Here is a 27,129-nt window from a genome sequence, read left to right on the forward strand (position 1 = left end):
ATTGAATCAGAGAATCATAGAGTTGGAAGGGATCCCAAGGGTCATCTGGTCCAACCCCCTGCAATGCAGGCATCTCAGCTAAAGCATCCATGGCAGGTGGCCGCCCAACCTCTGCTTAAAAACCTCTAAGGAAGGAGAGTCCACCACCTCCCGAGAAAGACCATTGCACTGTCAAACTCTCCTTTCTTGTAACTCGAACCCATTGATTTGAGTCCTACTACCCTCCAGAGCAGGAGAAAAAAGCTTGCTCCATCTTGCGTGTGACAGCCCTTGAGATATTCAAAGATGGCTATCATATCTCCTCTCGGTCTCTTCTTTCCCTATGCTAAACCTACCCATGTCCTTCCTGAATTTGTCTAGTCCTCTAGTAAAGATACCCAGGAGGAGAATTATGAATGAGAGCCGTGATGGATTAGATCCAAACAAGGGCACCGACTCCTGGGGCCCAAGGCACAATGGACCCCCAATCTTTTTTTTAAGGGGCTGGGGCCCCTCAATATTCAGAGGGACCCACACGTGACAACAGGACTTTGTGTCAGGGCCCCTCAATTGTCCAGAGAAGCTGGTGCCTCTGGCCTCAACACACAACACAGCCCAGAACCGCGTTCCCACAGTGGGCAACCAAACGGCCCTCTGGGAACCCCACAAGCAGGGCTGGAGCGCAACAGGTCTCTCTCCCCACTTCTGATTCCCAAGGACTTTGCGTTCAGTCTGCAGATACACCCAAAGACAGAGGTGATGAAATGCCGCCTTGACAAGGGCCTATTTTCCCTTTCGTCGCCAGGATGCCCTCTCATCCTGCTGTCGGCGCCCACAGCAACTGTGCCGCAGACTCACGGCTATGTTCGTGCCCCAAACACGCCCTGCTCAGGCCCACAAGTGCTGGCACTGGTGTACCCCTTGGCACGGGCAGGCCCCAGGAATCCGCCAAACGTAATTAAGAAAGGACTGACTCCCTCCATTACAGCCCCTGATGGCTATTAAGATGTCTTGAGTCTCCCTCTCTCCACGCCAATTAGTATGGCACCAGGATTATCCTTCCAGAGAACTTTGCCCCCCCCCCCATTCCAACCTCCATATGCAGGGAGCAGAGATTTAACTTTTAGAGGCTCTTGACAATTCATTGAGCTTGAAGAATGGCTCTGGGACTCAAACTTGCCATTCCAAGGCCAAGAGGGTTATAAAATCCTTAAAGTAAGTAAATGAACTACAAACTTAGGCCACATTCACGCGTTTAAAACACTATGATATCACTTTGAACAGCCATGGCTTCCCCCAAAGGATTCTGGGAGCTGCCGTTGGTTAAGGGTGCTGAGAGTTGCGAGGAGACCCCCTATTTCCTCCCCCCCCCCCCGAGTTATGATTCTCCACATGGTTTAACAATCACCTCTTCTTCCTGGGGAACTCTGGGAATGGTAGCTCTATGTGGGAGAACAGGGGTCTCCTCACAGCTCTCAGCACCCTTAACAAATGACAGCTCCCAGAATCCTTTGGGGGAAGTAGCTATGGCCTAATTTAGTCCTCCAGTTCATTAACATCAGTGGGTCTACTCTAATCAGGACTAGCCTTGGCTACAACCCAATACGTGCCTCACACCGTCCGATAACGCCTGCTAGTGAAAGAGATGTGGTCTCCTCACCATCTGGAAGTTCTGGAGTTCCATCAAGGTCTTCTTGTCCACAACGATCTGGCCCTTGAGTTTGCAGTGAAAAGCCTCCTCCACTCGCCGGTAGGGGGAGGCCTCCTCCAGGGAGAGCAGCAAAGGGGGCGCCTCGCTCAGGGGGGTTGGCAAAGCCGGAGGGGCCCGCCGCTCGGTGGCTTCTGTAAGAAAAGGTGGGAAAATAGGAGGCCTTCTTGTTTAGGGAAGTTTTTAATCTGTGATATTTTAAATGTATTTTAATACAGTGTTTTTCAACCACTGTTCCACGGCACACTAGTGTGCCGCAAGATGTTGCCTAGTGTGCCGTGGGAAAAATTGGAAAGTAATTATAAAATACTTTCTTTGTGTTTATTTGACTCCTATTCAAGAGAATTACTTTATATATAGTCAATATAGGCACAGAGTTAAATTTTTTAACATTTTCTAATGGTGGTGTGCCTCGTGATTTTTTTCATGAAACAAGTGTGCCTTTGCCCAAAAAAGGTTGAAAAACACTGTTTTAATATTTGATGGAAGCTGCCCAGAGTGGCTGGGGAGACCCAGCCAGATGGGCGGGTTACAAATAATTTATTATTATTATTATTATTATTATTATTATTATTATTATTGACACTGAGAATCCGGCTTCTCTGTCCAACTGGAAGAGTGAGTTTGGCTGTGTGAACACCATCCGTTTACAGCACTTTGTCTTGCCCTCCAAAGAATTATGGGAACTGTAGCTTGCCCCTTCCCCTACAGAACTACAATTCCCAGCTCCCTACACAAACTAAAGTTCCCAGGAAGGGGGGAAGTCATTTGCTTTAAACATATGGTGTAGTACAGCCTTAGGCCACAGCAGCACCATACATTTAAAGTGCTCTTGTGCTGAACTCCTGTTTGCAAATGTCCCATTGGGGTATCTGGTTGGCCACTGTGAGACCAGTTCGCTGGTCTATCTAGAGCAGGGTTTCCCAAACTTGGGTCTCTGGCTGTTTCGGGACTACAGTTCCCATCATCCCTGACCACTGGTCCTGCTAGCTAGAGATGGTGGGAGTTGTAGTCCCAAAACAGCTGGCATTTGAGAAGCAGTGATCCAGATGGACCCACTGGCCTGATCCCAGCAAGGAGGCTCTTCTGATGTTCTGAACATGCTTCAGATGAGGCTTAAATGTATGGTGCTAACAGAGCTGTAGTTAAAAAAATGAGGGCTTGGGGAAAACAACAAGATGCTTGAACCTGCGTACCTTTTAACATCTTCTTGAACTCCTGCAGCAAGACTTCCTGGGTGACTTCTGCCCCTGGAGCCCCTGGGGGTCCTGGAGGGCCTGGGGGTCCTGGAGGTCCAACAAGCCCACGCTGAAAGAAAGAAGAGTGTTTGGGGAGAGGGAGGGGATTCAGAAACCTCATTAGTGATAAATATGCTAGCCTGCTTTATTTTATTGGACTCCTTCATTTCATATATTCCATATCCCACCTTTCTCCCAAGTTGGGTTTCAAGGCAAAACTCACAACATTTACAACATACAGAATAATACAAACGTGTGTGTGTGTGTGTGTGTGTGTGCAGTTGGGGAGACAAAGTATACAACACCAACAATTAAAATACAATTTTCCGGATGCTGGGTCAGGCCACACAGGCCATCCAGGAGTGGGGAACTTCCTGCTCTCCAGATGTTGCTGAACTACAACTCCCATCAGCCCTAGCAAGGGTGGCTGATGGTCAGGGATGACAGCAGTTGTAGTTCGGCTGGATCCGAAGGGCCAAAGGTTCGCCCCAGCCGACTGAGCCCAACGTAAAATCGTCGGCATTTGCTCTTCAGGATCTTTGCCAGATGCTTTGGCAGACCTGGAGGACAAGGCTATCAACGTCTACCAGCCAGGATGGCTATGCTCTGTCTCCACGGTCGGAGTAATGCTCATGTGCTCAGGTCCTGCTTGCTGGTTTCCCACAGGCACCTGGTTGGCCACTGTGAGAACAGGATGCTGGACTACATGGGCCCTGATCCAGCAGGCTCTTATGATGTTCCTAGGATAAAGACCCCAACTGTAGACACCAGGGATTGAAGCTGAGAATAATCCGAAAGCAAATCACACAATGCTCTGCTAGAGGAGGACAAGGATGCAAGTGGCTGCCAGCTATGATGGCTCTGTTCTGCCCCCACTATCGGAGGCAGTAAACCTTTGCATACCAGTTTCTGGGAGCTGCAAGAGAGAGGAGAGTTGCAGTCGCACTCAGGTCCTGCTCCTAGGCTTCCCAGAGGAATAAGGCTGGCCACTGTGAGAACAGGAGGCTGGAGTCAGTAATCCTTAGGCATGATCATGGGTGTAGCCAGGGGGGCAGAGGAGCAGCTGCCCCCCCCCACATCCAGTAAATAAATAGAAATACTTAACTGAAAGTAGAAATAATCAGAATATCTGAAATCGAAATGGCAGGTGTTTCTGAGCAAATGGAGTCAAAAGAAAGATTTAAAAAAAAAAAAAAAACTGTTGTCGAGATGTTTCATTCCGATTCAGCTAGACAGAGCCAGAAAGAAGATGGTGACAGGTGGGTGTCCCCCCCCCCAAAAAAAACCCCAACAGAAATCCTAGCTACACCCATGGGCCGGATATAAGATGCAGGATACCTCTTCTGTTCTTTGCAGCCCTGCAGCTCCAGATCTTTTAACTGGCGAGGCAGAAGACGGAACTGGGGGTCGGTGACTCACAAAACGAATGTGAGTGGCAAAATGTTCCCTGCCCCCCACCCCAAACACACACACACACACACACACATACACCCCTAGGTTGCAATCCTATACACAATACACTATACACTATACCCAGGGCTGGATTTACATATAAGCTGAACAAGCAGTTGTTTAGGGCCCCACTCTCTTGGGGCTCCTAAAAAAATTTAAAGGGGGAAAAAACTGGATGTACATTTCCAAAATATAGGATAAAAAACAAATAAAATAAAACCTACATACAGCAACAGTGTTTTGTGTTGTGTAGGCTCCTATGATGTAAGGAATGGGCCCCCAATCATTTTAAGTTAGAGCTTAATAATTATTTCACTATTAATATACAGTATATTCTGGCGTATAAGACTACTTTTTAATCCAGGAAAATCTTCTCAAAAGTCGGGGGTCGTCTTATACGCCAGGTAGAAAATCTGTGGTTGAGTATATCTCAAACTCTATATTTTAACTGGAAAAGTTGGGGGTCGTCTTATACATCCAGTCGTCTTATACGCCGCAATATACGGTACTTCTTAATTGTATTTCAGTTCAACAATTACTTTGATAAAATACATATTTTGTTATGTGCAAATGGCTTTAGGTACCTATTAGGTCCATAAATTACCGTATAGCATATATTCAACACAATAAACAGCGGCAATTTGTTGTTGACAAAGGACAGCTGGACATATAAAGGCCCCCATTACCTTCAGTAGCTTAGGCCCTCATCAAACCTAAATCCGGCCCTGCATGTATCCCAGGAGGAGTATGCCTCATTGGACTACTTCTGAATAGACATGCATAAAACTGCAATCCTCCCACCGCCCACCGCCCCCAAAAATGCTTCTCTACTTCTGCAAACCTTGGAGTTTCCCCAAACTGACCCCACCCTCTCATGGATGGATGGCGCCATTTTGACTGCACAAATTAAGGGCATTCCCACCCTGAACTTCAGAACCAGAGGGAAGGGTTTATTATCATGATGGTTGTAATGGACAGCTAAAAGTGCTTCCGAGAATAACCTACTAATTTCTTATCTCTGCCTTTGCATTTCTTTTTGGAGTTGCTGCCGTCATCAGGACGATGTACAAATGAAATCCACGTCCGACGCGGGTCAGTGATGCGAGGGTCTGGGGACTCTAGCATCTAAGGAAAGAAGAAGAAGGATTGAGGGCACTGTGAGTCTTTTATCCACAGCCAATTATATATGTTTGCGTGTTTGCGTGTGAATATGGTGGAGGCAATGTAAGTTGAGTGGTTCATGTGCATGATAACCGGCCATTGTGCACATTCACCAGGCCTCACGGAAAACGTGCACATAATTTGTCCCTCACACATTGTCCCTGTGCACATTTCCTCGGAAGTATACACATAATTTCTCACAGGGTCTCGGGAAATGTGCATATTCCCCAAAACCTGTTGAAGATTGTGCATATTGGCTGGAGAATATACAAAAATGCAGTCGAGGTACGCTCATTCCCCAAGACCTGTTGGAGACTATGCATAATGACAAGAGTATATAGCCAAGAGATGCACATTCCCCAAGGCCTGTGTGTATATATAAGTGTGTGTGTGTGTGTGTGTGTGTGTGTGTGTGTGTGTGTGTTGGGAAATCTGCAGAATTCACAGACAGATTATGTGCACATTCTCCACAAAGTCTTGTGAATGTTCACAATGGCCTGTTGTTCTGCACATTAACTGTTCAATTGATATTACCCCATATATAGATGAATAGATATTTAATCCAACAGTGTTACTCAGCTGTCAGTAATGGTCTCTTCACTGGAACAGAAAAGAAACCCAATTTTATTGATACCTGGAACCCCCACCCCCCACCTCCTAAATTTGGCGTTGAGGGTTGATTTTTGGACTGAAAATACTTCAGTTTCCCTATGAGGATTTCCAAAGTTGAAAATCAAATTTTGCAGTTCAGAAATTCAGATCTCAGAATGGTTGTTTTGCATTTTCCATAAACCTAAATTAAGAGCCACATCTATGCTTGAGGAAAAAATATTTTTTAAAATTGGGAGTGGGGATAAATGCTAAGGCTGAGAAAAACCAAAAGCAGAAGCCTTAGCCATGGGAGATATATTATTTTAAAGACCTCACAATTTTAAGAAACAGCAAATTATGCCTGCACACTTCCACATTAAGGCCCATTTTACAGCTGGGGAACACTGAGGCTCAACGTTACATACAACTTGTTCCTAGATTAGGCAAGTACTTGTGCATAGAACTGAAGCCCTTTGTTGTAGCTTATAATGCTAAATAATGGGGAGTCAGAAAACATACCATTGAGATCCAGTAGATCTACTTTCTGTCCACCCCTGCTATTAACACCAAGGCACTAGAATTAGAAGCAGATTTTATTTTTGCCCTTAGAAGGTTTGCACGGAGAAGCATTTCCTCCTGCTCCTACTTTCAAATGCTTTACTTGTGGTTTAAAGCATTAAAAAAAAACCATTTCACAGCTAGAGGGCACTGAGGCCAGGCATTCTGATTGGAAGATAGCAATAAGCCCAGAGCACCTAAGCCAGGGGCCCCCAAACTAAGGCCCGGGGGCCAGATGCAGCCCAATCGCCTTCTAAATCTGGCCCGCGGACGGTCCGGGAATCAGTGTCTTTTTACATGAGTAGAATGTGTCCTTTTATTTAAAATGTATCTCTGGGTTATTTGTGGGGCCTGCCTGGTGTTTTTACATGAATAGAATGTGTGCTTTTATTTAAAATGCATATCTGGGTTATTTGTGGGGCATAGGAATTCGTTCATTATTTTTTTTTTCAAAATATAGTCTGGCCCCCTGGTCTGAGGGACAGTGGACCGGCCACCTGCTGAAAAAGTTTGCTGACCCCTGACCTAAGCCCTGCCAGGAAGCATTGGGGACCTAACAATGAAGGCAGGTACCCTTACAAGTGTGTGATCATAAAGAGAACTTTCTGGTCGCCTAGTCCAGCTCCGCATAGTGATTACCAGGCATTAACTGCTGCTGTGCGTCTTGGAAAAATGGATTGTCCGTTTGTCCTCTGTTGGTTCAACTGCCTCTTGAGATAGCATCGCCAAGCTTGGCACAAGAATTCCTGAGATGGGGGGGGGGGAGTGCTCTTCATCAACATTTGGGTGCCAAGTGCCGTTCTGAATCGAGATGGTGGATTGAAATATGACTTTGGTGTGACTTTGCCCAGTTTTTGGCGCGGCCAAAAACTCACAAATAACACTACCTATTTAAATAAATCACAATATTCCTTGGTTTCTCGACAAATTCCTGGGCATTCCCCGCTAGTAAAGTATAAATCAAAAGTGGAAATGTGAAAATGGGTCCCATGTTGTTATAGGTCATGTGTCAGAGGTGGGCCTTGGGTCTGGGCCAGCTGAAGACCAGCTGGTGTAGATGACATTAAGCTGGGAGGATCAATGACATGACTTACACAGGAACATAAGAGGAGCCCTGCTGGATCAGGCCCAACACCAAGCACAATGGAACTCTGCCCTCCTGAGGCTTCCAGCAACTGGTTTTTCAGAAGCATTCCTGCCTCCAATTGTGGAAGAAGTGCAAAGCTCTCATGGCGTAAGTCAGCTTCCTCTGTTCCTAGTAAGAAATGGTCCGGAGCTTGGTGGCAGACAGAGCACCTGCCCACTGCCACCGATCGCCTGTCAAAAGTGGAATCTGGGAGTGACTCCCTCCCCAGCCAATTCACACGCCCTTTCCTTTGCCAAAGTTCCATCATCAACAGGGAGAAGAAGAAGAAGACAAGCCCGGGAGTCACGAGCCCCTCCAATGAATGAACTGTCAGCTCAGGAGCTTTAATGAATCACCTCTTGGAATCTGGGGCTTGTTAATGAAAGCAAGGGGGTGGGTGGGGAGAGGATGCTGGAAAGAATGTATCAAAATTTGAAAACAAGAATGCATATTGGCACACGTCGGGATTTATCTAAGGGAGGGGGGCTTGGATGGGGGGGGTGGATCCCTCTCAGATTAGGGTGTTGGCAAAAAGAAAGGGGAAAAAAGAAATCAGGAAATCAGAGACACCCAAACCAGAATTACCGGATGGATGGGAAAACTTAGAGAGCTCCTCTGAGGGTCCCCCCCCCCACTCAGCAAAGGGCTCAGTTCAGTATCAGCTTACTATTGAGAAGCTGAATTGGAAAATCCCTTTCTAAGAGTTTTCTCTCAGCTGCCTGTTCATAGCTGTCAACTTTTCCCTTTTCTTGCGAGGAATCCTATTCGGAATAAGGGAATTTCCCTTTTTAAAAAAGGGGAAAGTTGACAGCTATGTGCCTGTCCCTTGTCTTCTTTATTTATTATTTTGTTACATCCAGTGTTAGTCCTACTCAGAGTAGATCCATTGAAATAAATGGAATGGGCATGAATAACTTGTGTACATTAGTTTAGACTGGTTTACTCTGTATAAGACTCAGTTGGACACCACCTATTATTATTATTATTATTATTATTATTATTATTATTATTATCTTCCTATATACATAAAAAGGTAAGGTTGTCGTCATGCTGCAGTTTGCATGGTCTCCTAATGGCCAAGAGAAGAGCAGGCAGGAAGGTAGCTTCCTCCTCCTTAGCCTCAGTGTTGCCCTTGTAGAACTCAGCAAGGAGGAGGAGGAGGGAACCCTACCAATCACAGCAAGCTCCAGCCGCCACTGGTTGAAAGTGTCAGGTCCCCCCGCCCCCCCTTTTTTACAGCTACATAACATATATCTTAGCAACCCCTGGGGCCAGATCAAGCCCGAGGGCTACCCACTGGAGCGCCCTGGCTCACTCAGCACCGCCCCCTCCTGTCTTGCCCCAGGTGGGGGCTTGTGGAATAGCAGCTGTCTGCCTTGCGAGCCAAAGGAAGGGGCTGCCTGAGTCATTTCCAGCAGAGCCTTTGCATTCCATGGTAATTGAGTAATTAGTGTCAATGTTAGATCTGTCAAGCATGCCCTCGGGTCAAGCAGACATCCCAAGAACGGGATCAGGAATCAAGTGTTTTACGGGATCCCAAATTGCTGCCGATGAAACAAACTTCTTGGGAGGGGGGGGGGGTTTGCGCGCGGGAGGAATACTTCTTGAGCAACTTCTCCTGCCTTGAATGCACCCACAAAAAGGTACAGGTAGAGGGTACAGGTAGAGGCTCCAGGGAAAATGTTGCCATGTTCAGGCTTCCCAACGACCAGCTCGGCATCATTTCCCTGCACACACCGTTCCATTCCTGCCCTAGTTTTTCGTTTTAACCCCCCCCCCCCGATAGTCAGTATGCTGTGCCCACTTGAACATGCTTGATCCAATACTGGACTGCTTTTTAAAAAGCGGGGGGGGGGGGTGTCTCCCTCCTCAGAGCTCCCCCCACCCTTCTTCCGCAAATCCTTCGGTTTTTCTGAGCTTCGCGTGAACTCTCAGATTTCAAATTCGCTATTTGCTCTCCCACCAAAGGCCTAGCCTCAAAATCAGGGGTTTTTTCAGCCTGAATGCCACATTCCCTTCTGGGTGACCTACCCAGGGACACATGCCAAGGGTGGGTGGAGCCCAGAGGCAAATGTGGGCAGGGCCAAGAATGCAAATTTTACCTTCATTCAGTAGGATAGTTTTCACACACACACACACACACACACTGGCAAGTGGCACAGCCCTCTCTATCCTCCATGCAGGCAAGCAAAGATCGGAGCTCAGTGGCATGTTCCAGTCAGGCAAAAGTACTCAAGGAGGATGCAAAGCAGGGCTGGTGAGGGGTGTGGTCCGAGGAGAGATCCAGGAGCCAGAGAAGAACCCCAGAGGGCTACATCTGACCCCCAGACCTGAGGTTCCCCACTGTCTCTCAAAGGCAGGACTTTTTTCAGCCTGAAACATAGGAGCCAACTTGTAGGACATCCCCCCAGAGTTGATGGGCGTTGCCATTCAAATGCTGTGTGTGCACTGCCTCATGTGACTGATTATGCAGCGTGGGGGCTTACTTGCCCCCCCCCAATATTTTATTCAAGTTGGCACCTGAAATATACTCGGAGTCAAGTGTGACTTTCATGCTCTTTATTCAGCTCATAGTAGTGAGGAATGCAGTTCCCCCAAAACGTTTGCTTTATATACACTATTTACACAATGGGCCCCACGTGATTGGCTAATTCCGGGATACTCCTGTATGCCAATCGGAGTGCGGATTCACTTCCACCTGCAGCTGGATTGGGTGGCTCCTGCGGACCAGTCAGACTGCTGCAATCTCAATCCTATTGTTCTAGGACCAATCAGACTGCTGCATTTTGGATCCTATTCAACTCAGTACATAACAGCACCCCTGGCCGGAACTCAGTTCTGGCACCTCAAAGGTGGGCGCTATTGCCATGATAAGGGAACAAGGTTCACAATGAGTTCCAGCACCTCTTTTTCTAGAAAAATGGCACTGCTCAAAGCCACGTTTCAGGCTCTGCTTTTCTACTGGAGGACTTTGGGCTTGTGTTCACCGAACAACAATATACTCCTCCCCACCTTCCATGATAGACTACCTTTGAATCGGGAGATGTTCGACAGCAGATTGCAGTATGGCTGCAAAGTCCATCTCTCTCATCAGGACATAAAGAGGAGCCCTGCAGTTGGATCACGTTTTATCTATCCTGAACCATTCAATAGTCAGCTTCACTGGATGTCCACAAGTTCTGGCCTTATGAGAGAGGGAGAGGAAAAAAGCTTCCCCTGTTCACTTTCTCCACACTGTGCGTGCATAATATTACACGCTTCAATCACCTGGTCATCTGGTCCAACCCTCTGCAATGCAGAATGCCCCTACCTCCCCTCATATTGACTTGCTCCGGCCCCTGAAATGCACAAGACAGGTTCCTATGCAGTTTGTGAGGACCTGTCTGTAAGTCTGTACAAAGAGCACCACCAAAATAATAGTAGTAGTAATAATAATAATAATAACAATAATATATTTTCCTAATGAGCTTTTGGGCCGCGCTCTGCCGTCGCACGAGCGTGGGAAAGGCTGCAAACAGAGCCTCGTGCCAGAGAGCAATCCCAACGGCTCTCTTCTGCAGCCGCCTCGCACCAGCCGCAAAAGAGAAGCCACGCAGGGCCTGGCCACCGCCGCTGGCTTCCTTGAGTTACAAATCCCTCTTGGAGAAAGACAGGCCAGGCGCTCCCTGCTTTCCCCACCGCCAGCCGGCGTGACTGACAGCTAAAATGAATGTTCTGTCCTTGTGGTATTATTATTTAATTACTATGGCATGCATGAGCAATCCCGGGAATGAGCATGTAAGCCGCGCTCTGTTCGTCTTGGCAAAAGGCAGGCTCCGGCAGCTGAAGGGAGATGCCTGCAGCCGAGCCGGGGTGGCTGAGCCACCGTGGCGAACAAGAAGCCAAAGCGGGGTGGGGGTGGGGGGTGTTGGACCCACGGCTGCAGCAGAGGCTGGTCCAGTAGACTGAACAGATTGCCGCGCACAGAGGGGCTGCCTTGGAAACGTGCTCGGAAACTTCAGAAGGTCCAAAGAGCTGCAGCCGGACGGTTGACCAGGGTTGGTCACTGGAAGCCCACGACTCCCTGGTTACAACTGGCTGCTGGTCTGTTTCCAGGCACAATTTAAATTGCTGGTTATAAAGTCCAACACAGCTGAGACCAGGCTTCCTCAACCTCGGCCCTCCAGATGTTTTGAGACTACAATTCCCATCATCCCTGACCACTGGTCCTGCTAGCTAGGGATCATGGGAGCTGTAGGCCAAAAACATCTGGAGGGCCGAGGTTGAGGAAGCCTGGCTTAGGCCCAGGCTATTTGAAAGGTTGTATTCTCCTCTGAGATCCTTGGGAGAGAGCCTTCTCTTGGTCCTGCCACCATCGCAGGTATGATGGGGATGCAGGAGAGGGCCTTCTTAGTGGTGGCTCCCAGACTTTGGAACTCCCTCCCTAGAGAAGCTAGACTGGCTCCCTCCTTGTTGTCCTTCCACCAGTGAAGGTGAAGACTGTTGTATTCCAGCAGGCCTTGGGGAGCTGATTGCTTTAAAGGAAAGGGATTTTAAGTGTGCTGCGCTGTTTTTGCCATCTGCGTTTTAATAGATTGGTTTTTATATTGTTTTAATTCTATCGTGGTTTAATTACTTCTTAGCTATTGGATTTTAGTTTTCTGTATTTTATCAGTGTTGCCTTAATTTTTGTAAGCCGCCTTGAGTCCCAGTCTGGGGAAAAGTCATCAAAATCATCATCATCATCATCATCATCATCATAATGGGACACTGCCCCCCTCCCTCTACCTTGATCTCTTTGCAGATCTCTCTCTTTGATGTTTAGACTGATATGTCTTAGGTTGCATCCTGTTCACAATGTGCAAATTATAATGCACTGACAATGTGATTCCCTGCCATGGGATAATTGCAATGGCTCAAAGACAGATGGAGGATAGATCCGTTGCAGGCTATTGGCCATGATAATTACCGGTAAAAGGGGTCTGCAACCAAGTCTTGCAGCGTGGAATGCTCCTGTTAAAGGTTCCAAGCAACTAGGCAATTAGTCGTGGCCTCTGGGCATGCTCAGTCCTCATTGGGTTGTTTTGGGGTCTGTTCCCCCACTTAATTTACATAAACTTCCACGAACCACTAATCTGTTGCTGCCTCCATCCTGTGTGCGAATTCTGAAGGGCTTGGGCTCTATAAAAATGCTGACACTCGGGGAATGATTTTGCTGTTTGTAGACAGGATTCAAGCCTCCGGGTCCATTGGCAGTTAACATCTAACAGATCTCATCTAACAGGGCTCTTCTGAAGCTTAGTATACAAACATACCTTTCCAAGCATTTGTCGAACAGACTATATATATATATATATATATATATATATATATATATATATATATATATATATATTTCCATCTAGCATGGGAACTACCACAAGGGGATGAGCTGACAGCCCCCTCTCTCTTCCAGCTCTCTCCAATCCACACAAGAACCTTCTGAAATTCATCCATTTTTACTCCCATTCTACAGGCCAGGAAAAGTGAGGCCGAGAGAGGCCGAGTGCAGAGAACCGCAAAGTTGGGTGTGCAAGTTGGACGGCCTCTGTTGCATCACCAGAGAAAGAGGGAACGCAGCAAAGAAAAGGAACGCAGATTTGTGTCCGCAGCACACACTCTTTTATATACATAGGTGCAAATTTAGAAATCGCTGCTATAGTTTTAAACAGAAAATGCAACCGTCGTGGGGGAGGCTGTGAGCAGGTGAAGGGTGTGACTGCTCAGTTTGGCCATCCAGGATCTGGGGATGAAGGGCAGCCTGCCTGCCCTGCTTGGTTCTCCCTTGTTGGTATCCTTTATCATTGGACTAGACTTCTGCCAGGCAACCCTTCAAACAGAGGAGTCTCCTCTGTAAAGAAGGCTACATGGCCACCATCACGGCTGGTCATCTAAACCAGGTGTAGGAAATGCTTGACCCTTCAGATGTTGTTGGACTACAACTCCCATCATCCCTGGCTGAGGCTGTAGGGAGCTAGAGACTTACAACATGGTTAAACTACAACTTCCCATCATTCCAGACGGTTGGCCAATGGCTGAGTCCAGCAACATCTGGAGGGCCACAGGTTCACCATCTCACCAGCAGCCGTTCCCCAGGAACAGGAGCTCTACCATTGAGATATTGGCCCTTCCCTTGGGAACATGGGACCATAGGGATCTGCTTTAGGCAGAGTCGGCCCATTGTTCCATCTTGAGGAGTGGTGTCTACTGAAGTCAAGAGTCTTCGGTCCACCTAGTTCAGTATTGTGTAAACTGACTGGCAGCAGCACCCCTGGGTATTAGGCGGCAGGTGTTCCCAGCCCTACTTGGAGATGTCGGGGGGCGAACTGGGACCTTCTGCACGCAAAGCATGTGTTCAGCTATTAAGCTAAGGCCCTACAATGTTGGAAAGATCTCCTGGACCACTGAATATAATGGATCTAGGTCATTTGGGCACTTTCTCAGGCCAATACGTTCTGGGATCACACGCACACAATCTCCCACTCATGTAGATTCATAAAATCATTGAATTGTAGAGTTGGAAGGGACCCCGAGGGTCATCTAGTGCAACTCCCGGCCAGGGCCGTCTTAAGCATATCTGGCGCTGTGGTGCAAAGATCCCTCCGGCGGGGGGGGGGGGGGCATTTCCCAGAGTTGCCGAGCTTTTTTAGGGAGGGCAGCGCTGCCGGTGATGCACCCAGCTTTGTGGGGCTGGAGGAGGTGGGCAGCGGCTGGAGGGCAGCTCCTCCGGCGGGGAAGAGGCGGAGGCTGGACACAGCAGCTCCCAGCTCAGCTGGCCGCTTCGTCCCGCGGCGGCCACGGCAGGCGGAGGCTCCGGGTGTGGCACTGCTTTGGCGCAGCATGGCGGAGGCAGACGAGGGTGGTGAGCTGATGCCGGGAGGCGCCGCGTCCAGCCTCCACCTCTTCCCTGGCGCCCTCCAGAACTTGGCACCCTGGTGCCCTGCGCCACTAGCCTCTATGGGTAAGACGCCCCTGCCCCCGGCAATGCAGGAATCGCAGCTGAAGAAATGAAGGTGAGGCCACCGCTTTCTGGTCAATAATCACTCAACAGCAGCATTATCACTGGGTGACCATGTGCAAGTTAAAAGCTCCACCACAGATCAGATCCCACAGAGACAAGGCAATGGAATGCTTCCCTGCCTACATCAGGCACCAGGGAACCCGATGCTCTGCAGATGTGGTGGAACTCCAACTCCCATCATCCTTTGGGCCGGTGGCCAGGCTGACTGAGGCAGAGGAGAGCTGAAGTACAGAAATATGGTTAAACTACTGCTCCATTGGCCATGCTGACTTGGGCTGATGGAGATCTTGAGAGTTCTAGGGTCCCCACCCATAGATCTCAGCCAAAACCCAGCGCTCGATACAAGACTGGCCACTTTTCCAAAAGAGATTGTGCCTGGGCCTGCGGAACAGCCAGCCAGCACATCTCCCCCACCCACAACCACAGAGCCTCTTCCTTGACAAACAAGCTCCCTTCCAGGAAAACCCAACAGCTCAGACAAAAACCAGAAAAACGAACCGGCGGATTCAGACTAAATAAAGTGCCGCGTTCGCTGTGCCATCAAGCAACAGTCTTTCCCAACTAATTGGCGCACACTCCTAATTGCCCAGATATAGAAGAAGCAATTGTCTCTGAGCTCTTGTCTGGAGGGTAAATCTCTCTCCTTTTCCCCACCCGCAAGAGGGTAATTAGCTCCTATTAGCTAATTAACCACAATGGGGTAAATTGCCGGCTGCTAAGCCCCTGCACAGACATCCACAGATTACGGGAATGACACTTCTCAGTGTGTGCGTATGAGTGTGTGTGTGTGTGTGTGTATTTCTTAAGCCTGAAGAGGAACAAAGCGTCTATAAGGGGTATTAAGTGTTGCAGCTTGGCAGTCACGCCCCTCGGCGCCACAGATTACCCATTGCGCCGCCCGCCGCCTGCAGGCAAGGCAAGCCCCAGATGGTTCCCGGGGCCGCAACCCTCATTGTTGAGTGGCAGGTGCCTCTGTGTGGCCGGCTCCAGGGTGCTGTGAAGTGAGGCTGCAGCTTCCAGCTTCCGTTGCAATAGTGGCAACAGAAGGTGCAGAGGCTCCTCCTGCAGCAATGTCGCCCAGCGGTTAGAGAACCTATTTTCGGCGCCTTATAGAGTCAGGGCATTGGTGCATCTCGCTCAATTGTCTACTCAATTGTCATCTCAGTTGTCTACATGGGGTTTCAGGCAGCCCTACTTGGAGATGCCAGTGGGGTTTGGACCCGAGACCTCTGCATGCAAAGCAGATGCCCTGCCACTGAGGTGCAGCCCTTCTCCTAAGATATAGGAACAGAGGGAGCTGCTTTCTATTGAATGAGGCCGTTGGTCCATCCAGCTCAATGGTGCCTACACTGACCAGCAGCAAATCCCAAGGGTTTCAGGCAGGGAGTCTCTCCTAGCCCTACCTGAAGATGCCAGTGGGGATTGAACCTGCAGGTGCTCAAGCCACTGAGTTGAGCAGACAGTCCCAAATTTAATCCTTGGCCTCTCCAGTAACAAGTGAAGGGAGGCAGACCCTTCCCTGGTCGATACCCTGGAGTAGGGCTGGGCGATGTCAGGTTTTCAAAATCGCGGTATATCACCAGCTAAACATCGTGATGCATCAATATACTGTATATCATGATGTCTGAAATAAGGATGGAACTATGCAGAGGCATTGGCTGGGTTCAGTTTACCCTGCGTTGTGATTTCTGCATAGTACACCCACACACACCCACACACACACACACCAGGATTTGCGATATATTGCCAGGTCAAAAATTATGAAACCAGTATCATGATATGGACTTCAAACAGGTTTTCAGTGATATAGCGCTGTATCACCCAGCCCTACTCTGGAGAGTCTGTCAGAGCTGATGGTGGCAGGCTACATAAACCAGGTGTGGGGAGACTTTGGCCCTCCAGATGTTGCTAAATTGACAGCCGCAGCCAGCATGGATGGGAGGATGGGAGTTGTAATGGAAGCTGGTTTCTTGGTGCAGATGGGGCACTGCCCGACCAACTTCAGTCTGTCCTCGGCCTGCTGCCACCTGCCTGCCTTTTCACGGCCATCCAGTGCATGGGGAGGCTTTGGCTGCCAGCTTCCTCCTCCTCCTCCTTGGTAGAACTCAGCAGGAAGGAGGAGGATGGGGATGAATCTAGAATGACCTGACTCTGCCTGCCATTGGCTCTGGCGCCACCTACTGTTGGGCTCCCTGGCTTCTGCCCTATCAGCCCCAAAGGGCACCAACCATCACTGATCCAAGCAGGGAATACTGGGCGAAACAGGGCAAATATTCCAAGGTGATATAAAGCAGCTTCCTACATCCCTAATATAAAAACTGCCTTTGCTCAAATAGAGCAGGAAACAGGAAACATGACGGGGTCAGAGTGTCAGATGCAGGCCAGGTTCAAATCCTTCTCCAGCCACGAGGCTCACTGGGTAACCTGAGGCATGCCTCTCTCCCTCTCAGCCTAGCCTACCTCGCAGGGTTGTTGTGAGGCTGAAACGGTGCAGAAGCAAACCTTGTGTAGGAGTACAAAGGGGGGAAACATGACAGACTGCAAGAGAACCTAACAAACCCAACACCCCTGTTTTGCAACAGATGCTTTCGGGAAACTCGCAAGCAGAAGGCATGGTAGAAACAAGAGGCTCCTCTTGCCTAAGCGACTGAGCATGAGCACACAAGCTTGATGAAGAAGAGCGTTGCTGGATCAGGCCAGTGGCCCACCTAGCCCATCATCCTGTTCTCACAGCAGCCAACCAAGATGCCCCAATGGGAAGCATGCAAGGAGGACCTGAGTGCAAGAGCAACCCTCACCTCTTGTGATTCCCACCAACTGCAATTCAGAGGTATACTGCTTCAGAGGTATACTGCTTCAGAGGAGGTAGAACATAGCCTTCATGGCTATTAGTCATTGATAGCCTTATCACCCAGGAATTTGCCTAATCTTCTTTCAAAGCCATCCAAGCTGGTGGCAATCACTGCCTCCTGTGGGAGTGAGTTCCGCAGTTTAACTATGTGTTGCGGTAATCACACGAAAGGCTTCTTGCCTGTCCTGAACCTACCGCCAACCTGCTTCCCCGAGGGGGGAAGGGAGAGTTTCTCATTTCTCTGGTCTTTGCGCACTTGCTTTTCTAAACCTCCATCAGATCCTCTCTCCTTAACCACACTTTGCTGGATCTCTACACTTTAAAAAAAGAGAGAGAGAAAAGGCCACAAAGGCAGCCTAGCCACTCGCATCCCTGGACGAGGAGCATGCATCTTGAAAACCAGGTGCGTTGGATGAGAATCACACAAGCTTTGGAGCTAACTAAACTGTACTCGGAGTTAGACCTAAGGAAGGCTAACACCAGATGCAACTCACAGTGCTTTCTGCTCCTGCAGAATTAGAAGATGGATACGAGCACAGTTTTGTAGGATCGGGCCAAGTTGCCTGATTGCAGAGAACCATGAGGAATAAGGGGAGAATTTTGGTTCAGTTTGCATTTTCTCATAGAGTTAGAAGGCACCCTGAGTATCATCTAGTCCAACCCCCTGCAAAGCAGGAATTTGCAGCCCTTACAGGGGATTGATCCTGCAACCTTGGCACTGCCAACACTATGCTCTAACCAACTGAGCTATACGAAAGCGCTTTCAGTTTGCATTTTCCGAAACAGCCCACAAACAAAAAACGCAGCCATCCTTTGGAAGCCAGGCTTTTCCAAATTCTGCAATGTGGTTCTTCAGCCAAGGAGTGTGTCTGAAAATGCAGGTGTTGGAGGGAGGGAATGTGCACAAAAAAACGCATAAGTTAGTAGAAAGCAGGGTTTGTTTAAAAATGTATTTTATCGCAGAAAACCGCTTGCAAAAATGAGTATGTTAGGGGAAATTACATGCAAAAAAAAAAAGTGCGCACAAGGTAGAAACGTACGCTAAGATGCAGACCACTTTCTTAAAAAGCAATAATCCCGAACGGATGTGAAAAATGTGAAGAACTGAACTAAAGATTGGAAAAACGAGAACCCGGGAGAAACAAAAATGGGCAAAATCAAAATCGACAAGCTCACCCATCCCTATAAATTGGATTATTTCTGGGAAGCCCATGAGCCGGGTATGATGGGGACACCATCTCCTGACACCCAAAAATCACCCCGGAAAATGAGGCTGCGCTCTTAGCTCCCACAGAGTTGGCTCCAAAGCTAGATCTACTCAAAACTGACCCACTGAAGTTAATGGAGATGACTAACCCAGGTCCATTCATTTCAATGGGCCTGTTCTGAGTAGAACGTAGCTGGACGCAGCTCATAGCTGTTAGGCGCTCATATCTCTGACCTCAACACTGACAGGGGAACCTGTTGCCCTCTGGTTGTTGTTGTTGGGACTACAGTTCCCATCATCCCTGACCGTTGGCTATGTTGGTTGGGGGTGGTGGGCACTGGAGTCACAGCAACAGCCGGCAGCCTTATTTTAAAGCCATCGCTGCCTCCTGCGGCAATTCCTTCCATCAGTTCAGACAACTTACGATGCACATGCTCCAAGGGTCTATTAAATGCATCCTCACTGAGCCCACAGAGTAGACCCCTGGATTGGGATGGAGGGGAGTTTTATTTGTTTTGCGTTTTAAAGCAAACTGACCTCTGATCTAATTCACAAACTGATCACAAACAGTTAACAAAATGGGTCGCGTGCTTCTTCCAATTCCGAATTTTTTAAAAACGGTATTTTGTGGTGGGAAAACTCCTACAAAGCGGTGTTATCCTTAAGTAGCGAAGGCATACAAAATGCATAATTTCTCAGTAAGTGCACAAGGAAAAAAGAAGAAGTACTGGTATGAATTTTTCATGCATTTAAAAAACAGCCTTCAGCAAACAGAGCTATTGTCAGTCTTGAGAGGCATGGAAATGAAATGATCTCTTCTTAACCCTGCCTGTGTTTAGGTTCTGATGCCTTGGCCACCTAACTTTACGTCATCCTCAGTTTTCCCCATCTGTGAAATGGGAATCCAACTGTGCTGTCACGTGGATGAAAAACATATTTTTAAAAAAAGATTCCACACACACACCCCTCCACCTGTCGCTTGAGGATTGACTTAAAAGAGGAGCTGAGAACAGGCATATATATATTTGGATAGCTACCTTGGAGTGCGTGTTGAGTTCTTCGCTGTTGGAAAGAGTCCCGTTGAAAGGCTCTGTGTACTGATTAGGCTCCTTCGACTTCTTTCTCTCTTTCTTGGCCACCGCGACTCGGATGTAGGAAAACTCTTGGCACACCAAGGCTGCCAAAACTAACCAAGTCCAACATTTTATCTTGGCTTTGCCGGACATCTTTCAAATGGAAAGACGAGAGAGAGAGAGAGAGAGAGAGAGAGAGAGAGAGAGAGAGAGAGAGAGAGAGAGAGAGAGAGAACACCCTCCAAAGAGGGAAATCAAAATGCCTGTGAGTCTTCAGAGAGAAATGTGGTTCGCTTCCTTTCGCCTCTTAAAAAAAACGAAATGTTTAGTCCTAGCCTGGCCAACTGAGTCCGTTCGTGGGCAGAGAATGATCGCGGTGAGCAAATTCGATGCCCCTTTGGAACAGATGGTCGATCAGGTTTTGCACCAGCCAAAACGACTCACGGTTTGAAGTTACTCCTTGATAACAGCAGCTTGGGAAGACGCAAACCCAGAATCTGACTGACTGGTGGAGTTCATCAGACACCTGTCCAGTATTTCACATTTAAGTCTCCTTCCTCACCCAAACGTCTTCAGACCTCTAGATTCAAATCAGCAGCAGGTGAAGGGAAGAAATAGCAAAATAAAACCACGCACGCAAGGAATTGAAGGCAGATTGAGGGTGGGGGGCGGTGAGCACCCTCACAATTTTTTCGATCTTTGCCGCTTGCTGGGAAAGTTCACCTCCTGACACGGGAAACATCCACTCAGCCTTCGCTCTCTGTCCACCTTGAACTCAGCAAGGAAAAAAAAAAGTCTGATCCTTACCAGTGGGAAACCATCGTGTTTGCAGATGCTGGAGCTGATTGAACTGGGAAGCTCCCAAAGGCATCAAAGTGCTCGAAGTCAGCTATCTCACTTTTTCTGGGCGCAGAAATCTGTAGATAAACGATTTGGCAATCACCTCCGTAGGGAAGAAAACAAACTTTCTAGCCTGGATCCCGTTAACTCCAAACACCGGGGTCCAAATCTTCGTTCTCTCTCTAATTGGGCCTCTCTCTCTTTTTGCTCTCAAACACTTTCCAAATGCCCGTCTGCTCTCCGTTCCTTTCCCGCCAGCGGCAGACCGACAAAAGCCTCCTTGGTTGTAGCTCGGCAATTAAATACTAGTTTTGTGGGAGAGTTTCCCATCAACTTGAAGGAGGGAGGGAGTTGAGACCCAGCCAGAGAGGGAGGGATCACATTCTAATGAGCTGTCGGGGCTGGTCTTTTCAGACTCCTATTAAGGGGAGACTGGTGGATAAGTGGAATCTTTCCCTGTGCCAAAGAACATTTAAATCAGAAATGTCTCTCTGCGCGTTCCCTCCCACCTAGCCCCTTCCAAAAACTCTCTTCCCCATTATCTCAGACTGGGATCGCCGCTTTCCAGCAGAAAACGCTGTATAAATGGAGCACTGTTAGCTTTCATAGAATTGGGAAGAGATGGAAGGGAACACGAGGGTCATCTAGTCCAACCCACTGCAATGCAGGAATCTTCTGCCCAACGTGGGACTCGAACCCACGACCCTGAGATTGAGAGTCCTGCGCTCTGCCAACGGAGCTATTCCAGGTATAGCACATTGCTGGACTTAACCAAGTTAGGGAGGCGGGTTCACTGAGGTCAAGGGCAGATCTTGGCATGCTGGAGATCCAGCTCTGAACTGGGAGCACAGGAGGGAGAAGGGGCGATCAATGAGGTTTCATGCAGTGGCACCAGAAGGGTAGGAAGGCGCCCAGGCACACAAATGCAACAGGGCTGGCTTACTGCCTCTGCCATCAACAGGCTTGTCCTCTGTGAAGCTGGCTACCTGCCTTTTAGGAATGTAGAGAGCAGGCTTCTCGTGACTTAGGCCACTGGTCCTACTAGCCCTGTACTGTCTACACAGGCTGGCTGCAGCCCCCCGGGATTTCAGGCAGGGGACATTTGTCAGCACTGTCTGGAGATGGCAGGGATTGAACCTGGGACCATCTGGGATGCTCTGCTACTGAGCTACAACCCCTTCCCTTAAGATATAGGAAGCTGCCTTCTACTGAGCCAGACCATTGGTCTTTTTAGCTCGATGTTGCGGACACTGACCGGTGCAGAGATTCAGATAGGGGTCTCTTCTCATCCCTACCTGGTGATTATTATTAGCATTATTTATTACAGTTCTATACTGCCCATCATCCAAGGATCGTGGGGTAGTTTATAAAAACACAAACATAACTATATAAAAACACAAAAATGCGTGCCACAATAACAAACAAAAAAACAATGGCCCCACAGTATTAGGCTAGAACAACATTGGCTTGAATGTTACAGGTAGGTAGCCGTGTTGGTCTGCCATAGTCAAAACAAAATAAAAAATAGAAAAATCCTTCCAGTAGCACTTTAGAGACCAACTAAGTTTGTTCTTGGTATGAGCTTCCGTGCGTGTGTATCTGAAGAAGTGTGCATGCACACGAAAGCTCACACCAAGAACAAACTTAGTTGGTCTCTAAGGTGCTACTGGAAGGTTTTTTTAAAAAAAAATGAAATTTTTTTTTGACTATTGGCTTGAATGGACAGTTGCCAATGCTCTGAAATAACGTGGCACAACTTTAAATGGGAATGGCAGTGTCGTGTTTCCCCAGGTCAGATTGCTTCTCCAGTCAGTGAACGGTTTAATCTATTCCACCTACCTATTTTAATCAGTGATGGCTGGTGCCTATTGGGACTGGTAGGATAGAAAGCAGGGAGCCTGACAGTAGGTGGCGCCAGAGCCAATGGCAGGCAGAGCCAAGTCACCCTCCTCCCTGCTGTGTTCTACAAGGGGCAACAGAGAAGAGGGTGATCATGCCTCCCCTTGTCTTCTCTTCTCCAGGCTCATCCAGGTTCAGTAACATTTCTTTATTTTCTCTAACCCCCCCCCCAGCAAATCGCCTCTGTGGCCCTCCAGCAGCCCATTCCAATCCATCTGCAACCTTCCTTAAAGTGTGGTGCCTCAAACAAGGAGGTTTGGTCAGCACAGAATAAAAGTGGGACTAGTCAGAGTTGGAAACTCGTGACTCTATTCGTGGAGCCTAAAATCGCATTCGCCCCTTTTGCAGCTGTGTCACGCTAACCAACTCACGGTCAGATTAGCAAGCTAGGAAGCTGTCAGGACTTCACTGACTGTCAATGACTCTCCACGGATTCAGACGGGGATCTCTCTCAGCCCTACCTGGAGATGCCAGGGAATCAACCTAGGACCTTCTGCATGCAAAGCATGTGCTCCACCACTCAGCTATGCCCCCCACCCTGCACAGCTTGTGAATGACTGCGATCCCGACAGCCTTTTCGTACTGGCCGCTGCCCAGCCAAACAGCACCCCTCTCCTGTACTCCTGCATTTGGTTGCCACTTTGCCTAAATGCTGAACTTCACATTTGCTTGCTGAATTTAATTTTGGTTTATTTCCATCTACATTTTCCTCCAATTTTTCCTTTTGAATTTTCGGGGGGGGGGGGGAAGCATCTGCATTGCAGCGGGTTGGACTAGATGACCCTTGGGGTACCTTCGAACTCTTCAGCTGGTTGACACCCAACGCCCTTTTAAAATGTGTTGGGGAGGGGGGATTATTGAGTTGTTCTTGTTTTTGTTTTTATTATGTATTCTGCGATTTTTTATTTTTTATTTGATTTGATTAGACATTCATACAAACAAACAAAATCGTATTCTGCTATTTTTTTTATTGTGATTTTATGTTGCGAACTGCCTTGAGACCTGCAGGTATAGGATGGTATACAAATGTAATAAATAAATTAACAACAACAACAACAACAACACTAAATACAGCTCCATGATCCTATCTACATTTATACTGTATGAGCCTGGGCTAAGTTAGGACATCCTTCACAAGCTGATATTCATTAATTTCATTTTTTAACAAACTTGGGGTTCTTTGGCAGACAGATCTGGGGTGGGGGGGCAGTTCCCTGCAGCAATAAGGATATCCATAATTTATCCCAATTGCAGCTGCTGGGTCAGCTTGGCATGGGGCTTGTTTACCTTTTGGTGCCGAATACTTAAAAGGTTCGACTCTAGACATGCTTAAGGAAAAGTTGCATGCAGACTCCAGGACGTTTGAGGGGTGCGGAGATGTTAGGTGTGTTCTAGGCAGGCGGGGAGGAGGAAAGAGCCGTCGCAAGAACGCCAATCCTTGCCACGGTCTGCGGAACCGTCTGGGCTGTTTAGCTGCAATATGACAGATCGTCCTATTAACGTGTCATCAAGTACACTTACAAACTCGCGGGGCCGTCTACAACTAACCTGAACAGGAGCATAAGTACCAGGAGACGCCAAGGAAAGTTAAATATTATTAGCGGAGAATGGCTTGCTACATAGTTCTCGAGGAATGCAAGATAGCTATTTATGCAAGGGGAAGGGCAGGAGAAAGATGATGTGAGCTGGAAGAAGCCGGGAGGTGGGGGTGGGAGCCTGCTAAATATTTATCCATTCATAGAATCATAGAGTTGGGAGGGACCCCGATGATCATCTAGTCCGATCCCCCGCAATGCAGCCATCCCATATGGGGAATTCAACTTGCAACCTTGGCATTATCAGCAGCACGCTCTAACCAACTGAGCTATCCAGTCCAGGAAGGTTCTGGGCAGGCATAGGCAAACTCGGCCCTCCAGATGTTTTGGGACTACAACTCCCATCATCCCTAGCTAACAGGACCAGTGGTCCAGGATGATGGGAGTTGTAGTCCCAAAACATCTGGAGGGCCAAGTTTGCCTGTGCCTGGTTCTGGGTTTTTAACCAGGGTGACCTAGGGATGGTCTGCCTTTTCATTATTTATCTTTATTTTTTATTGCATTTACAGTATACCGGTATTCCACCTCCCCCCCCCCAAGGAGCTCAAAGCGGCACACGTCGTTTATCCCCCCGCCTCCTCATTTAATTCCCCACAACGACCCTGTGAGGTAGGTCCAGCTGAGAGGCAATGACTGGCCCCAAGGTTGCCCAGCGAGCTTCGTGGCCAAGCGGGGATTTGAAACACTGGCTTCACAGGTTCTGGACTGACCACGACATTCAGCATTTCGAAACTTATTTTCCTTCTTTCGCGGGAAGTGCAGAATCGCTGACAGGAGTGAGGTCTCATCGGCATCTTAACACCTGATCTGAACTGGTTTCTGGTTTGCCACAAAGTCAAGTTCAAGGTGTTGCTATTGGTGTACAAAGCCCTTACAAAGCCAGCGTGGTGTAGTGGTTAGGAGCGGTGGACTTGTAATCCGGTGAACCGGGTTCACATCCCCGCTCCTCCACATGCAGCTGCTGGGTGACCTTGGGCTAGTCACACTTCTCTGAAAAGCGGCTAACATTCTCCATTCCCTTCCTCCCCCACAACAAACACCCTGTGAGATGAGTGGGGCTGAATGTTAGCCGCTTTGAGACTCCTTAGGGTAGAGATAAAGCGGGATATCAAATCCAAACTCTTCTCCTTCTTAACAACTTGGGATCAGTTAATTTTCGATGGTGCCTTGCCCCCATGTATGGCCATTCAACCGCTTCAATCTGCAGAAGTAGCACTGTTACAAGTGCCACGATACTGGTTCTGCATCTCTAAGAAATCCATCTTTTAATGCGACTGCACCTGTGATTTGAAACTCCCTGCCTATTGATACCCTCACTGTACTCTTTTTGGCACCAGCTAAAAAACATCATTGTTTGAACAAGTCCACCCAGATATCTAGAATGCTGGTGTGTTTTTAGTTTATTGCTGGTTTTGATTTTTTTGAACATATGATTGGTTTTACCAATTATTTTATGCTATGTTTTTGTAAACCACTTTGGGTTGTTGCTTGCTGTTGCTTTTAAAAAAGAAATCAAGTGGTTTATGAATTTTATGACATAAAATGCCCATGAAAATTCATCGGCTTTTTTAGTTTGGGCTCACAATCACATTTTTTTTGGCAAGGCATTTCCACTCATGCAATGCATTTTCGTACGTTATTTTCACCAGGGTTGGACAGCTGCATTGCAAAATTTGAGGAGGTGTGAACTTCAAGGGATAGCGATGTTTCAGTTTGCGCACCGACTGGAAAGATGAGAATTGGGTTGTTTCTTGTTAAAATGGAAACAAAAAGCAAGTTTCTCCTGCAAACCTACCACTGATCAGCTACTGGGGAGTGAGAAAACGAGGGAGGAGGGCAGGAAGAATGGAGCAGATGGAATTCTAAAATGTGCCACTTTACGCTACAACAGTTTGTTGCCATCCTCTCTTGCATATTGAAAAATGACTACGAGAATGGCATTCGCTCTCACCGAATCTCATCCGAAGCCCCTGCAGCAGAGATAAGGAATCTTTTGCAGGGGCCACATTCCCTTCTGGACAACTTTCCAAAGGCCACATATGAGTGGTGGGCGGGGCCAGAGGCAAACATGGGCGGAGCAACGGATGCAAATTTTGCCTTTGTACAGTAGGGTGGTTTCTACACACGTCTCTGCCCTCCATACAAAGAAGCAAGAGGCACGATCAGAGTCCAAGGAAATGTTTCCAACCAGACAAAAGCACTCAAAAGGGTGTGTGTGTGTGTGTGAAGCAGAGGTGTGGCTTGGGGGAGAGTTTTGAGGGCTATATAAAGAGGTATGAAGGGTCAGTTTCTTCTAGTTTTAGAAGGTCAACACAACACTGTCTTTGGGTTGTATCCAATAAAGTTTGATTCAGAGAGCACCCATTAAAAGGAACGGGAATAAGTTAGATGCATTCATCAATAGGAACGCAACTCTTCACTGTTGAAGAACGCAACAAGCTGAGAATTGTCTCAGCTGTGTTTCATTTTCTGCAATGCCGGCTTGCAGGAGCAGAATCTCTCGTCATAAAAGATGTTTGCTAAAGGGACCCCCCTTTCAAAGAAAGAGGTAAGCACTGTACTTTTCAATCATGACCTTAAAATCAATGCAAGGGTGAGTGCCATGAGCAGGATTTATTTTGTAGGTAGTTGTGATCTAACTGTCCATACACCCAGCCCAGACTTTCGCCCTGGGGAACGTCACTTTTGCAGCGGTTTGACCTCACCCCTGGAAGCGCCCTCCATTGTCTCTGGAGACAGACGGACGCCAACATTTTTTTTTCAAAGCAATGCAGTGGCTAAGCAGTAACGTGAAACTGGGAGGGAGAGGGAG

At 48.0% G+C, this 27,129-nt stretch overlaps 1 protein-coding gene across 5 annotated transcripts in view; it reads right to left on the minus strand.

The window, feature by feature from the left end:
• The window catches only part of C1QTNF12 (C1q and TNF related 12), a 42,258-nt gene that overhangs the window by 10,601 nt on the left and 4,528 nt on the right, over positions 1–27,129 (minus strand). The window contains exons 1-5 of one of the 5 annotated variants that reach the window (XM_033156303.1): positions 20,188–21,248; positions 19,948–20,148; positions 5,383–5,502; positions 2,884–2,995; positions 1,640–1,821 (exon numbers count right to left, since the gene is read on the minus strand). In XM_033156303.1, coding sequence (XP_033012194.1) covers positions 1,640–1,821; positions 2,884–2,995; positions 5,383–5,502; positions 19,948–20,136 — 603 coding nt within the window. In that variant the 5' untranslated portion in view covers positions 20,137–20,148; positions 20,188–21,248. The other 4 variants (XM_033156304.1, XM_033156302.1, XM_033156306.1 and 1 more) reach the window with 4 other exon arrangements.

Source organism: Lacerta agilis, chromosome 8 (assembly GCF_009819535.1).
Source record: "Lacerta agilis isolate rLacAgi1 chromosome 8, rLacAgi1.pri, whole genome shotgun sequence".
NCBI lineage: Eukaryota > Metazoa > Chordata > Lepidosauria > Squamata > Lacertidae > Lacerta > Lacerta agilis.